The sequence below is a fragment of the Xenopus laevis genome, chromosome 1L (genome assembly GCF_017654675.1).
Source record: "Xenopus laevis strain J_2021 chromosome 1L, Xenopus_laevis_v10.1, whole genome shotgun sequence".
Taxonomy (NCBI): domain Eukaryota; kingdom Metazoa; phylum Chordata; class Amphibia; order Anura; family Pipidae; genus Xenopus; species Xenopus laevis.
In genome coordinates, this window is record NC_054371.1 from 115,437,527 (window position 1) to 115,453,497 (window position 15,971).

General features: G+C 35.5%; 1 protein-coding gene across 1 annotated transcript; it reads left to right on the plus strand.

Moving 5' to 3' along the window:
• Positions 1-5,369: 5,369 nt before the first annotated feature.
• On the plus strand, positions 5,370-11,816 carry gdf15.L (growth differentiation factor 15 L homeolog). Its single transcript, XM_018256093.2, has 2 exons — positions 5,370-5,742; positions 8,462-11,816. The coding sequence occupies exons 1-2, from the start codon at positions 5,427-5,429 to the stop codon at positions 9,277-9,279; spliced, it is 1,134 nt and encodes a 377-aa protein (XP_018111582.1). The 5' UTR covers positions 5,370-5,426; the 3' UTR covers positions 9,280-11,816.
• The last annotated feature ends 4,155 nt before the right edge of the window (positions 11,817-15,971 follow it).

The following is a 15,971-nucleotide window of genomic DNA, read 5'->3' on the forward strand; positions in this document are numbered from 1 at the left end:
TGTGAAATGCCATGGTTTACAGTGTATAATTCCCATATGATAAAAACACATGTAAAGCCAACAAATACATTTTTTCAAATAGTCGTTTAATATACCTAACTGGAACTGTGAGTCCCACTGCTAACTGCTCAGTTCATTATGCAGGGGAATGTGCTTCAAAGTGTGGCTTTTTGAGACATTTTGATATTTGATTTATATGTTACAAATTAGAGCCAATATATCTGTTTGATATCTAAAATATCTGTTACCAAATATCTATTATGAGAACTGATGTTACTGATGTTCCCTTTGTAGCAATAGTAGCATCAAACCACTAACCCCCTCCAAAAAAAAAATCACTCTATACCCTCTATGCCAAAAACCACTGATTTACAGTACAAAAACATATAGAGATACTGTATAATAGACAGGCAGATAGACAGACAGACAGACAGACAGACAGACAGACAGACAGACAGACAGACAGACAGATAGATAGATAGATAGATAGATAGACAGATAGATATAGCAGCATGGCCGTAGTATACATTTTCTTGACAATTAAGTGCATATGCTTCCTCCTGTACTCCCACATAAAGGACCATAATTCAAAATAACATGTATGCAGACAAAATGTTAGGAAAACCTAAATAAATAAGTATAAGCAGTTACTGGACAGGTTGGAGCAATAAATTCCTTTGTAGCAGTATATTCTCTCAGCTCCTCTAACTGATAGCTAGTCTTGGGGGAATCATTAGCTGTTGATTAGTTACAGGACTTCCAGGATCTGTAGTAAAAAAAAAAAAAAGCCAGAAAACTAGAATCTGAGAATCCATGTCCTAACATGTTCAGTAATCAGAAGCTGTTTGTAGGCTAAATAAATACTTATGTTACGAGGGATAATAAAAACGTTAATGGGATTAGAAGGGCTCATACAAGTAGATGCCAACAGTGTATAATGTGTGACTAACTTTACTATTCTCCTGTCTTACTTATGTAGGTAGACAGTGACAATTTAAGTACATGTTTCGACATGCATTAATGGTGGTTCACCTTTAGGGTAACTTTTATTATGTTATAGAACGGCAAATTCGAAGAAACTTTTCAATTGGCTTTCATTATTTCTTTTTTATAGTTGTATAGTTATTTGCCTATTTCTTCTGACACTTTCAAATGGGCGTCGCTGACTCCCTTCTAAAAACAAATGCTCTGTAAGGCTACAAATGTATTGTCATTGTTACTTTTTATTACTGATCCTTCTTATCAGTCACTCTCCTATTCATATTCCAGTCTCTTGTTAAAATCAATGCATGGTTGCTAGGGTAATTTGGACCCTAGTTACCAGATTGATTAAGATACAAATTGAAGAGCTGCTGAATAAAAAGCTAAATAACTCAAAAACCACAAATAATAAAAAATGAAAACCAATTGCAAATTGTCTCAGAATATCACTCTCTACATCAGGAATCCCCAACCTTTTGAACTCATGAGCAACATTCAGAAGTAAAAGGAGTTTGGGAGCAGCAGTAGCATGAAAAATATTCCTGGGGTGCCAAATAAGGGCTGTGATTGGCCATTTGGTAGTCCCTATGTGGATTTTAAACCTACATTGAGGCTCTGTTTGGCAGTACACCTGGTTTTGTGCAACCAAAACTTTCCTCCAAGCCAGGAATTCAAAAGACCACTGAGAGCAACGTCCAATGGGTTGAAGAGCAACATGTTGCTCACGAGCTACTGGTTGGGGATCACTGCTACATCATACTAAAAGTTAAAAGGTGAACAACCCCTTTGAAATAACATGTATGCAGATTTGCAGATTTGCAGATTTGCCAAGCTAATTTAGAACCCTCCATACTGTCTGACCTGCACAGAACAAAAAGAAGATTTAAAGTTTAAAAATTTAAAGTTTGAAGATTTGCTGGCTTGGTACACAAGTTGCACTTCCTTGTTAGAGCACTTCCTTGATGATGCAATCCAGGAAGTAATCTTTATGTGTCTATGTGTGCCTGTGATCAGTATTCATTGCTTAATACACAGTTGTTTCTTTGTTTTTTTAATTTTACGATTGTTTCTTGAGAAAAAATATAAGCACATATAGTGAGTATAGTTTTTATGCAACTCCAAGTCAGGAATTGAAAAATAAGCATCTGCTTTAAAGGCCACTGGGAACAACATCCAGGGGGTTGTTGAGCAACATGTTGCTCTTGAGCCACTGGTTAGGGATCACTGTTCTTGGCAATAAAAGCACTTTTCCTTTATCCAAACAGTGGGCTAAACACACCTGAGCCCTTGTTTAACTACTATAATTTGTAATACTATGTATGATGCCAGGTTTGTCTTATAATAAGAGATGCTGTGCATGGAGTAACTATTACATGCAAAATATGACAAGCAGCTTTTAATATCAATGCTAAGTCATTAAAGTCTCATTTACTCAGTATTACCGTATATAACAAATATATTGACTAAGAATGTTTTGTCTCAATGCAAACAATATACCACAGTAAAGCATATTTGTAAAGTCATTGGTGATACAGGCATAGGGCCCTTTTTTCAGAATGCTCAGAACCTGGGGTTTTAGGGATAACAAATTGTTTTGTAATTTGGATCTTCATATCTTAAGTGTACTAAAAATTCATTTAAACATTAAATTTACCCAGAAGGCTGGTTTTACTTCCAATAAGGACAAATTATATCTTAGCTTGGATCAAGTACAAGACACTGTTTTATTATTACAGAGAAAAATGAAATCATTTTTAAACATTTAGATTATTTGGATAAATGGGAGACAGCGATACTATAATTCTGAGCTTTCTGGATAATGGGTTTCCATTTAGCATATCCCATACCTGTATTCATATTCACCACTGGTGCTTACCTAAGTTAGGGTCCCTAGGTAGGGACATTGAATATAGAAATTGAAACCTGGTTACTATTGTATTGGGCATATCAAGATACAAATACAGATACAAAAAAATAACATTTAAAAACTAATATAATGGCATTATAAATAGCAATAACAATAATTACTCTAAATATGACAGCAATACATCGTGTGCAGGTTTCATTCTGTATCTTGATAAATGTATAGTGCTTTATGCATAATAGAGTTATTATTTTTTGCTGTTAGGGGAGGTTTACTGAAACATTGCTTGTTCATGTAGGAAATATAAATCCAAGACTTTACATGTCACGTAGTAGTGAAATACAACACCAGTCCAAGTAAAGCAAGGTATCACGCAACCTCTACTCATAATGCAAAGGAGTTACATCAGCCATTACATTTTGGATATCATGGTTGCCACCCTGTGTACTTATTACACTTTTTTGTTCCTTTGGGTAAATATTTTTCAGTCTCCTATTGCCTTTCGCAGTAGCTGTTAAAGGGCTTTGCTCAGCAAGATGAATGTTTTTGGATGAAATGGTTCATGTAGCAGCTTTTTATTGGATGCTGACAAATGCAGTCCAGGCAAATACTTAAGATGTATAGTATTAAGTCTAAGGGGTTTACAGTAAACATCTTGTTCAGCATCTTTATTATTTAGGCCCAGTATGATTGTAGCATTTTGCAAGTCTATAGCATGTACTATTATTCAAAGAGCAGCAAGGCAATGGTATTGTCATCTTAATCTTGTGCAGTTTGTTTAGGGTGAGATAGACTCTGTGATTAATATACAGGCACTATTGTATTTCTCTGTAATGTTGCAAAGCCAAAGATGGGGCTGTCAGGGCCAACCTCTACTGCTCATTGGTCAAACCAACCATGTCTCTACCCAATGTGTCTCTGCATTTATTTTGTATACAGGCATGATACAGGATAACAATTTGAAATCTTCCTCCTAGAGGCTTGCAAGGGTATTACTTTAGAGCCTATACTTATGTGGGATATTCTGTCTTTAGCAAACTCAATTGAATGCTGAAATAGCAAATCCATTGGAATGAAGGGAATCCATATTTATATTCAAATTATGTGAAAGCAAGAATGTCATTCTACACTGTAGCCTTAAAGTTTGGTTTTTCTGTTAATTTTTGCAGCTAATAACATAGGGTAGTATACTATGTTACTGTAGCATAGCAGAAGTTATATAAGTAAATAAGTGTGAGATAGCAGACAACCTCTTTGCCACAAATTTATCTTTCTACCAGCATGTTCTCTTCTGCATTTTTGAGCAGGCCTATAATATATATTGTTCCCACACATCCTGTTTTCCATCCTGTTTTCCAGGTAACTTGGACTGAAATAATATAACTGTCCACAACACTTGCTGTAGCTGTTGGATAGGTGGGTTGCAAGTTTCCTTCAGATTGCTTATTCTCTGCTCTGCAGCTTATATTCATTTTCTAAGTTAAATTTACTTTTTTCTCCTTGCAGTTGATAAGTGTGGGAAATCTATTCTGTGTATTTAGTTAGTTACTACTGCACCATCTTGGGTCTCCTTAACTTTGCTGGCAAACATTTTGAGCCTTGCATCCTCCTCAGATGCCTGCTTAGGTCCTTTATTTTGTACTATCATTGGAATTTGGGGAAGGAATAATTAGTGGAATATTCTGGTGGACACTTTGGCTGGACTTCTTACTAATGTGTGCAGTCACTGTACACATTACAAACCAGCTAACTACAGCTTTCTGCCTTTTTTTTGCTCTTGGGTCTTTAGTTTTTGTTCTGTCTATAAACAAAACAGCAGGTGTTTAGGTAAATCGTACTATTTAAAGGGCCTGGAATTGCCCCTTGTACTTTAGCATTTCATATTGAATGCTTTCTCAGTATACCTGCAGGCTGAAAATATGTACATACAAATATATATATATATATATATATATATATATACAAATATATATATATTAGATTTAACTATAAACAAGTCTTACTGGAATGGATTTAAAAACTGGTATGTAACAAAATAAAAATGAAACACACACACACACACACACATACAGTATATAGGTACAGGACCTGTTAATCAGAATGCTCAGGACCTGGGTTTTCCACACATAGGGTATTTGGCTCTGCCTTAAGTCTTTTAAAAAAAATAATTTAAACATTAAACCGAATAGGATTGGTTGCCTCCAAAAATGATTAATTATATCTAAATTGGAATCAAATACAAGATATTGTTTTATTATTACATAAAAATGGACATTATGTTTTAAAATGTGAATTATTTGATTTAAATGGAATCTATGGGAGATGGGCTTCCCGTAATTTGGAGCTTCCTGGATAACGGGTTTCGTGATACACTAATGTACTCATACAATACACTATTCTAAGGTATTTTACCTTTTATTGTACATCTAAAACATCAAAGAGAATATTACATCAGCATTGGCAATGTTTACTTCTGCAAAGCGATGAGTGTGTGTGTGTGCTGTGGGGGCGTGTGATTTGCACAGCTATAAAGGCAGACGCTGGGGAATTTCATTCATTCAGACAGTTCAGTAGCCTTGCAATGTGCTGCAAGTACACAATGCAGATCTCATGCTGGAAGGTCAGATGCACTGCTCTGTGCTTCACCTACCTTTTCATCAGCGGTGTGCAGCTCAGGCCTTTTGTGGAAAAGGAAAAGAAGATGCAACTAGAAGCAGTAAAGAAAGGAATTTTGGATCATTTGGGACTGAACAGCCCTCCAGTCATCAGGGAGAAATTGGACTTGGATGAGATACGCAAAATGTACTCTCTCTACCAGGAAAAGTTAATGGAACTCAGGGGAAATATGAGCAAAGGTGGAATCCCTGAAAGAATAGTACATCTACTGACACCCACGTGTAAGTGACATACTCTGTAACAGAACCATTCATTAGAGCGAAACCTTTAGCAGCACCTATTTTAGCAAATTGGTTTTAATAGCACTTAAAGATATTATTGTACTGCGACGGGATTAGTTTCCTATAGAAATTTTTACACAATTACAAAAAAGTGTAGGGGAAAATATACTATGTCCTGTACATGTAGCGTGCTAGCACATTAAAATCACATGATCAGACATGTGCATATTATTATGTCTAGTATGTGACTGATCCAAATTCAAGTATTTGTGTAGTTGCTAATTATTTCTCAATATAGGGATATATTGGCAGGTCCATAAAAATGTTGGTTTGTGTTAATAAGTTTCACTACATAATAATATAGATCCTGAATGTGCATTTTTCTTCCTGTGGATTTGGATGCATTTGGTACTGTAGACATGCACATGCTTGCTAACACGTGCTCACTGCTAGCTAACGTCTCTCATATATACATGTGTATCATCCTTTTTGTATGATTTACTTTTTTGTCCTTATAGTATACACTCATCATTGACTAGCCCCTGATTAGATTTTAGACTTCATTTATGACAGTAGAGCTTACTGCATAGCAATGGGCAAATTTAGAATCTAAACAGAGAAAGGATGGCTTTGCAGGTGTAAATGTGTGATGTGCCACAGCTCTCAAGAGTAATGGCATTAACTGCTGCTGCAAGGAATGATTGTGATCATGTGCTGTTCTACCTCGGTAGACATTATATTGCAACAGAGATAACAAAAAAGATTTTCTGAAGGTCACAGATTAATTGGCTCAGATTGATATATAATACAAAGTGTGAAGTCAAGGATAAACCTTACAGACACCAAATGAATTAAATGTAAGAGTGGTACTACAACAGAATCTGTTGTATCGCTACACAGTAAATTGTAATGCGGCACCTTTTAGAACAAATTATTATACAGTATATGTTGTGATGGCAGACAGACTAGATATATATTTATAAACAAAAACATTATTTTCCCAGATAATCATAGCTGCGAGTATAGTATTTTGCATAGTTTATTTAATGTTTATTATAATGTTAATTAATCTTGAAAAATTATGCCAATTGAATAACATGCATGGCATACATATCCGTTCACAAATAAATGGCTATTAAAATACAGGTATAGGATTTTGTTATCCATTATCCTGGAAGCTCCAAATTTTGGGAAGAACATCTGCCTTTTTATGATTTCCTTTCTCTCTATAATGAAAAAACAGTACAGGTATGGGATCCCTTATCCGGAAACCCGATATCCAGAAAGCTCCGAATTACGGAATGGCTGTCTCCCATAGATTCCATTTTATCCAAATAATCCAAATTTTTAAAAACGATTTCCTTTTTCTCTGTAATAATAAAACAGTAGCTTGTACTTGATCCAAACTAAGATATCATTAATGCTTATTGGAACAAAACCAGGCTCTTGGGTTTATTTAATGTTTAAATGAATTTCTAGTAGACTTTAGGCATGAAGACCCAAATTACAGAAAGATCTGTTATCGGGAAAGCTCCAGGTCCCAAGCATTCTGGATAACAGGTCCAATACCTGTACTTGTACTTGATCCCAACAAAGATATAATTAAATCTTATTGGAAGCAAAACAATCCTAGTGAGTTTATTTAATGTTTAAATTATTTTTTTTAGCATACAAAGTATGGAGATCCAAATTACAGAAAGATCTCTGGAAAACCCCAGGTCCCAAGCGTTCTGGATAACTGGCCCCATACCTGTATATTATATTACATAGACTGCTCGATCTATCAAGGTTTACCATTCCTTGATAGTCTTACTACAACATTAAAAAATGTGTGGCATTGCACCTGGACTCTCTGAGGAATGCTTTAAAAAATATATCTGTGTTTCTTAATTATATATGAAATAAGTGTATAATTGTTTATACAACATAACTGTTCATTATGAATCAAGGGACTACTTTAGTTATCCTCGTTTTGCCCTTGGCTAATCACAAAACTCTCATGAGGTAGCTAAGTATGTAATAATAATAATAATAATAAAAAATAACAATCAGATGAGTTTTCTTACTGATTTATTTTAAAAGTAGAAAACAAGTAATTCTTATCAGGATGCTACCTGATGCTATGTATTGATAACATTTTAGAAATATTACATCAAAAATTTGATTTTGTGTGTAGTAACTCATACCAATCAATCAGTGATTAGCTGCAGTTTAAAAACATGCCTAATGTTTATAAATCACCCCCATTGAGTTTTGTCAATGTGGTATTTGGTAAATATTTGGGTCAGCAGACATTGAACAGTGGACTTCACTAAAAACTAAAGAGAAAGTCCTGCATAGAAGAACTAATGATAAATGGGGATGACTTTCCTATGCATATATGCCATTTGCCTATGGTAAGATTTGTTTTCCAAGTTTAAAATAGATACAAAGAAAACCTTTGGATTTGCAGGTGCACTAATCAAGTAACAGCCTTCACTATGAAAAATGTATAGCTGGAAGAAGAAAAGAGAGGGAAAAAAGGAAATCTGATTTTAACATCAAAGTACATTAATGTGTTTTGCATTCAAAAGGATATTTTTATTTGAGCAAATATGTTATATAATAATGGTTTAAAGACTTAAAGTGAAAAACCTAGGAGTTCGTTTTCACATAGGCACTACTATAACAACTGAATTGTAAATCACTTAATAATCAAGGTCTCTTGATTTTATTACAGTAGAAAAAAAGACACAACTGGCAAGAAAATTGGAAATACAACAAGAAAGCAACAGCCACAGATACAATCTTGTATTTTCCAGGACTCAAACATTTCATCAAGAGCTGAGCGTCATGAGAGCTGAACTCAAACTATGCAAGAACATCCTGTCTACATTAAATACAGTTGGGAGTAACTCAACCACTCAACCCATGGTGAACATTTATAAGGTGATAGAGTCTAATGAGAGGGACGGAAAGGAAGAGCATAAGTTACTTGACTCTAAGCCACTTGATAAAGAAACATTAATGTTAAATGTTGCCTCTGCTGTCCAGCAGTGGGTGGCAAGCTCAGAGAAATGTCTCCGGCTGGAGCTAGTCATCCCAACAGATATCTCTTTTGTAAGCAATGGAGGTAAACAAAAAGAAAAGAATGATGACCTTATTTTAGAGGTAGAGACACAAGAGAGGGCACACTCCAACATTAGAAAGACCAGATCACTTTCTTCTGATGAGGAGTGTAAAAAAAGTGAAAAGAAATGCTGTCGTAAATCTCTGCGTGTGTCTTTCAAGGAGATCGGATGGTCAGATTGGATCATTGTTCCAGAAACATACACAATGCATTTTTGTGATGGTTCCTGCCCACATAATTATAAGCCAGCAAGCATGCATGCTCAGATCAAATACAGGATGCATCACATATCTAATGGAGCTACCCCAGCTCCATGCTGTGTTCCTGCAAGCTATGAACCAATGGTACTTATGCATTACAATACCGAAGGCAAGCTAACTTTAACTCCGTTTGAGGACATGATTGTTAGAAAGTGTCATTGTGCCTGAATACTTCCCCTTTGAGCATCTACAATGTGTTTCTGGAAATAGAGATTAGAGGTCCACACTGTGAAGCTGTCTGACAAAGGCTGAACCACCTTATGCCATTTGAAAATGCTATCTAAAGAATGCCAAATGGAGACAAATGGAAAGTGTCAACCAGCTATAATGCTGCACCAAAAGTGTGATATAAAAAGCTGAAGAAAAAGCATTCCATTAGTATTTTAAAATTGAACATTATTTACTAAAGAACAGAACTGTGTTCATTAAATATCCTTGCTTCAGCATTCATATCAGAGTGCTTTAGAACATTTTTACAATGCATCTCTATAGGTGAGCAAAATTTTGTATGAATATGAGTATCTATTCACATGAATAATATGTGTATCTATATATGTGTATCTTTGAACTGAGCTGAAACAATAGATAAGGAAGATTCTGTCTTTGACAAAATAAGGCATGTCTATTTATAATGGAAGTTTATTTTTATTAGAGAGCTCTTCTATCAGTTGCATGTGATGCACAGTTCAGCTGATTGAATAACATATAAGGGGGATGGAATACTGATTCCCAGTAGTTAAATATTTTTCACATTTATCAAAATTTTTCCCTTCAAACCTTATGCCTGTGCCAAGTCATCAGAAAGTGTTAAACTACTTTGATCACACAAAAGCAGTTCTGTTGTATAAAGTACAACCCTCAATTGCAGGGCTGTCATTTCTATATAAGCACCTGTGGTTTGGTGCCTGGGGTGCAGCTTTATTGGGGGCAGAACTTGTGTGGCTATATAGAAAAAAATGCTCTTCAAAAAATTCCCCCAAGCCTGCCAATGTACACTAAATCCAGCAGTGGAGCTTGGAGGGGGCGTGATACACCTCTTTTCTATTATTGGTGCATGCGCCAATCTGTGAAGGGAGTGGACAGATGGAGGTCTAAATCTAGCTAATTAGAGTGATACTGAAACCAAATACATTGCTGCTAGTTCACTCCTTCCTCCATGATACTTATGGTATGCTGGGAGAGAGAAAACAATTATATACCCTGCTGAACCAAATTGCACCAGTGCAGAAAATAATTATATATAGTTATATATATATATATATATATATATATATATATATATAGTTATATTCAAAAGGCTCGGTAAAGTTTTACTGAGCGGAGACTATATAACAAATTTTGATAAACCACTTCCTAATATATGACTTTAAGATATGTCAGCAAGTTAACTATTGGTTGTTTCCATAAAAGATTTCTACCAACAGCTAAATAGCAAACTATGGTTTATTTCTCCTGCACTGGTCATGGGAAAAGATGAATAAAATCTGATATCAAGTAATGCTGATATTAGATCCAACTACTGTACATGTACGTATGTCTTGTTTTCCCCCCTTTTGGCTGTTTATTAAATTCACTCCTCCCTTTCTCAGGTCTAAAGACATATTTCAGTTTCAGAAGCTGAAGCCAGTTTTGTCCTGCTTGTATTGTTTACAGATACAAATATCTGATGAGTTTATCAGCACGACTAGTGACCAAAGTGCATGCGAGGCATTCTGTTGGAATTTGCTAAGGAAATATAAAGTCAAACCTTCAAAAGCAATGGCTTAAATATCCATAGTTTATGTTAGTATGTGCTCAAAACACAACTCAAGCATTTCCATTAATTATTTGTTTTTAACCTGCTGCTTTACAAGGTTTACTATGATTTTTATTGTTATTATTCTGTTGCCTGTTTTTTATTGCACTACTACAAACATGTTATTAAATTAATCGACACAGTGGAAGATCTTCATGAAAGCAGATCCTAAACTCTATTGCACTGATATGAAAGTGAGGAAAATAACGAGAAGATACTTGAGACTCCTTCTTAATTTATTTGAATATTTTAATGAGAACATTGTTCTGACATTAAACCCTTACCTCACAAAACAGAACTATATGAAGAAATCTACACTAAATCACATTTTGATGTTGCTTAGAATTTTAATATATTTATATATCTATAGTTAATATTATTTCTTTGAACAATGTGGCTTTATTATAAAGTCATTCCTTTATATAAATATTAATAAGAATACTTCTTACATTTGGTGCAAGGGAATAAGTTGCTCCAGGTTTTGGAACTCAAGAAAACAATTATATGTTTAGTTCAAAACAGCAGACCAATAACTTCTACCTGCTGATTGGTTGCTACAGGTAAACTACAACTGGAGCATTACATTTCCTTGTCATATTTTGTTTGGGGGGGGGGTTAATTATTTAAAACTTTTTTTTCAACCTGAGCAGATGAAATTATGATGGAAATGCATTAACAGTTCATGTTACAGTAAGGTATACATTTTATATTATAGCATTTAAGTGCAATAGGATTTTATCTATCTGTATTTATGCCTTTTTATTTATTTTATAATTTATTGGTTTGTTTGTACCTTTGAATTGTTTGTATTATCCTGAGGAAAAAACATACAGCTGAATCTATTTTTTCATATATTGAAGCATTAACTTAATACGTTTTTGTTATTCTGTGTATTTAAATAAACAATTATTTTTGGATTGAAACATGAAGCATTTTGTGTGCAGTTTATGATGTCTGTTAATGGTAAATGCAGTTTTATGGGAACAGTGTTTTAATAGGCTTTTTATCATTCTCTATAAAATTATCCAGGGATTTACTTTTCTACAAATTGATGTAACTACCCCAAAAAGCTTTAATGGATCATTAATGGTTCTAACACAGGGAACAAAAAAGAAAGCAGTTAGTAATTACAAGGGCCCAAGACACAGCAAAACAAAAGCAATTATCTGTAATCAGATCCATTAATTTTATACATTTAAATTCCACCATAAAACTAACTCATAAATGGTACCCTGCAATTGCAAACCATTCTCATTTATAGGTAGGTTTACCATCCTTCCTGGAAAATAATACCAGTTTTTCTATATACAAATACTATTTACTATTACTGAAATTGGAATCAATTTTAACGTTTACTGGCTGGGCCACTAAAATAACAATTTATATCCTATGATTTAGTGCCCCATCACAAAAATTGGACAGACTCCAATTGATTTTTTTTGCCTTCTTCTGAATCGACTAGCAGTTGGGCAGGTTCAAATAGAGTTAAAAGATTTAACTTAATGGACATGTGTCCTTTTCTCAAATATATATAAATATCTTGGTCCTTTTCATACATAAGTTCAACACCTTTATAAGTCTAATGTATTCAAAGAGTTCTCTGCTTTTAAGGAAAATCCAGGTGAAAAAGCTTTCGTTCATCGACCTCAAAAATTCATCACAAGACATAGTGACATATTGCTATAAAATTTCATATTGTTTATCTAACTTAATTGTTGGCACTACAGCTACAGTTTACATTTATAAATCCTGGCAAACCTCCAAAAGGCATTTGTATACGTGTTACTTTAAAAGTACATTTGGATTTATTGTGTGTCTGCTCATAAAAATTATGTATGAAGCTCTTTTGTTTGAAAACAAATGGTAACTCTTAAGTGATAATCAAACAAAAGAATGCTTGCAAATGGACAGACCAAGGTTCAAAAACATAAAAATAGGGTTTTATTTATCTTATATTTAAAATTTCATAATTCATCAACAGGTCTAAAGGATAAACATCAAGCTTTCCACTCAAAAACTAAAGGTTTTCCATTCATGTGAGCCAAATGCAACATCGTGGTCTATTATTTTTTCCAATTAGCCATTTCATAGTTATCTGATATTTTGCTTATTGCAGTAGTTATTTAAAATTATTCTGACATCTTCCTATCAACTGTAAAATGTCACATACACTTGAGCCAGGGACAGAGGCATACATTAGATATATTGCTAGAGCAGACATATGAAAATGACATCCTAGCTCAAGGGTTAGGACTAGGGGTAGGCAGGATTGGCAGCTGCCTAGGGTGCAGCTATAGAGGGCAAAATTGACTGTATAGGAGGACAAAATGACTGTATAATACAATAATACACACACTCCTCTCCACCCCAGCTTGCTCGAAATTCTTTAAAAGTACAAGCATAAGCAAGGGAGTGGCAGTGCGCGAGTGGGTAAATCAAGAATAGCAGTTGCAGTGGCAGCACTGACAGACCAGTTCAGCGTGAGCAGGATTGGGGACAATAGGTAATTGTTTGGGTTATCCAGAAGACTACCACAGACTCCATTTTATCCATATAATCAAATTTTTTAAATAGATTTCCTTTTTCTCTGTAATAATAAAACAATACCTTGCCCTTGATCCAAATTAAGATATAATTAATCCTTATTGGAGGCAAAACCAGTCTATAGGGTTTTTTTTAATGTTTTCATGATTTTCTAGTTCAACTGGGTATGAAGATCCAAATTTGGAAAAGATCTGTTATCCGGAAAACACCAGGTTCCGAATATTCTGTGCAGTGCTGTCCAACTAGAGTCCAGTAGGTCAGATATGGCCCTCCAAGACATTTTCTGGCCCCTAACTTGCTCTGGGGCTTCACTGATTTCTTTGTATCATTTTACTACCATTTGGCCTCTGGGTGATAACCTGCCTGGAGTTGAACCAGGGACGAGGTGTTCCTATGCTGTTTGTATTATCGCTGCTCTATGTGAGCAAACAGCTAAGGCCCTGGTTCACTCCTATGGCTATGCTTGGTAATTGCTAGTAAGCATGGCTTGTTTCACCTGTTGCCAATCTGGCCACAGGTGATTTGTGTAAGCCATTTGACTGGCTATAAAACCCCTTACTCTGCTGTAACTCATTTCCCAGTATAGGTCTATGTTCCATAGTTCCTGAGTGTGATATATTGTTTGATCCTGTTATTGACAACTGTCTGACGTTGACCTTGCCAATCTTCTGCCTGAACTGACCTCTGCCTGTGTTTGACTTTTCTTCAGACCCTGATTTGGTGCTGCGCTTCTGATCTGTGTATTACCTTGGCCTGTGACCTCGACTACGTTCAGCTTCCTGATTTGGTACCGTATTGTCAGTTTGGTATTGACCCGGCCTGTTCTTTGACCTTGCTCCTTGTTCTCCGTTCCAGTTATACGTTACAGTTTCCTTGCCTGCCCACAGTTTCCCCCTTGGTCCTCTCGCGGCATCTGAGTAGCAGAGGGCTCCTCCCGGCTGCTATAGGCAGAAGTGCGAGCCGAGACCGGGACCTTGGGGTTTACTCTGGGTTTTGGGATACCAGACATTAGACAATCAATATGTGCTATAGTTAACTCACTGCATAAACTCACTGCATAGAAAAAGAAATTGACAGCACATGCCTATCAGGACATTACATTTTTTCTCTAAAATAAAACCTTGTAAATAAAATCTTAAACCTTTGACTCTCCAACTACTAAGCCACAACTCCCAGCATATCTAGGGGGCTGATTGACTATGGGTCGAATATCGAGGGTTAATTAACCCTCGATATTCGACTAGGAATTGAAATCCTTCGACTTCGAATATCGAAGTCGAAGGATTTAGCGCAAATTCTGCGATCGTACGATCGAAGGATTATTCCTTCGATCGAACGATTAAATCCTTCGAATCGAACGATTCGAAGGATTTAAATCCAACGATCGAAGGAATATCCTTCGATCAAAAAAACTTAGGCAAGCCTATGGGGACCTTCCCCATAGGCTAACATTGACTTCGGTAGCTTTTATCTGCCGAACTAGGGGGTCGAAGTTTTTTTTAAAGAGACAGTACTTCGACTATCGAATGGTCGAATAGTCGACCGATTTTTCTTCGAATCCTTCGATTCGAAGTCGTAGTCGAAGGTCGAAGTAGCCCATTCGATGGTCGAAGTAGCCCAAAAAATACTTCGAGATTCGAAGTTTTTTTACTTCGAATCCTTCACTCGAATTTAGTGAATCGGCCCCTAGGTGTGCAGAAAAGGTACTTTTATAAATGCTTTTCAGTAGACTGTTAAGTTTACATGTTATTTCCTATCACTATTGTTGTTTTTACGGAATCACACAATTCATGTCTTTATGCCTTTTTTCAGTTGGGTTGGAAAACTACTGGCATTCCTTTTAAAAATCCACGTGCTTATTTGCCTAGCCCCTTATCGTACAATGCTAAGTCAACTTAAAATGCTTGAACCAAAGGGAACCCTGAAATAACAAACTAGTCAAGTGGGTACTGTGAATGAAAATTAATCATTGAGGTGATTCTCTAGAAATATCCAGCAGATGTGGAAGTAGTGGAGATATCTGGCCAACAGCCCACTACCCCATTAATAACTGATACACCCAACCTTAAAAAAAAATCGCTTTTGCTAGAATAGAAATAAAACTTACAGCAAAGGACCTAGTTGATAATATGAACACTATACAACAATCCTCATTTAACATTTTGCTTTTATGACAGTCGTGTGTAAATTGGTAATTTAAAAGCAATATATACATTTTTATCCTACATCTGAACATTTGAGCAAAGATTTCAGTGTCTACCATGGCCAGTCTGTTTGTTTTACAATATCCAGCTATTGCGCAGATCCATTCCAAATATGATCCTAAAATAGCCCAGGTCTAAAGGAAATATTATTACACTATAAAGAGCACATACTTTTCTCCTTTCCAGCAGCCGTAAGCAGCTTTAAAAAAATAGTTATGAATGTCAGACTGCTTTATCTCATGTTTGGAAAAACACCATTTTCATACCTCTGTGTACAGAGATAAAGAAAAGCAGCTCATATTGATTGAATTCCTCAG

Coding starts and splice junctions, on each gene's coding strand:
- gdf15.L (XM_018256093.2), top strand. CDS start 5,427: ATGTGCTGCAAGTACACAATGCAGATCTCATGCTGGAAGGTCAGATGC. Junction 5,743..8,461: donor ACATCTACTGACACCCACGT/GTAAGTGACATA, acceptor ATTTTATTACAG/TAGAAAAAAAGACACAACTG.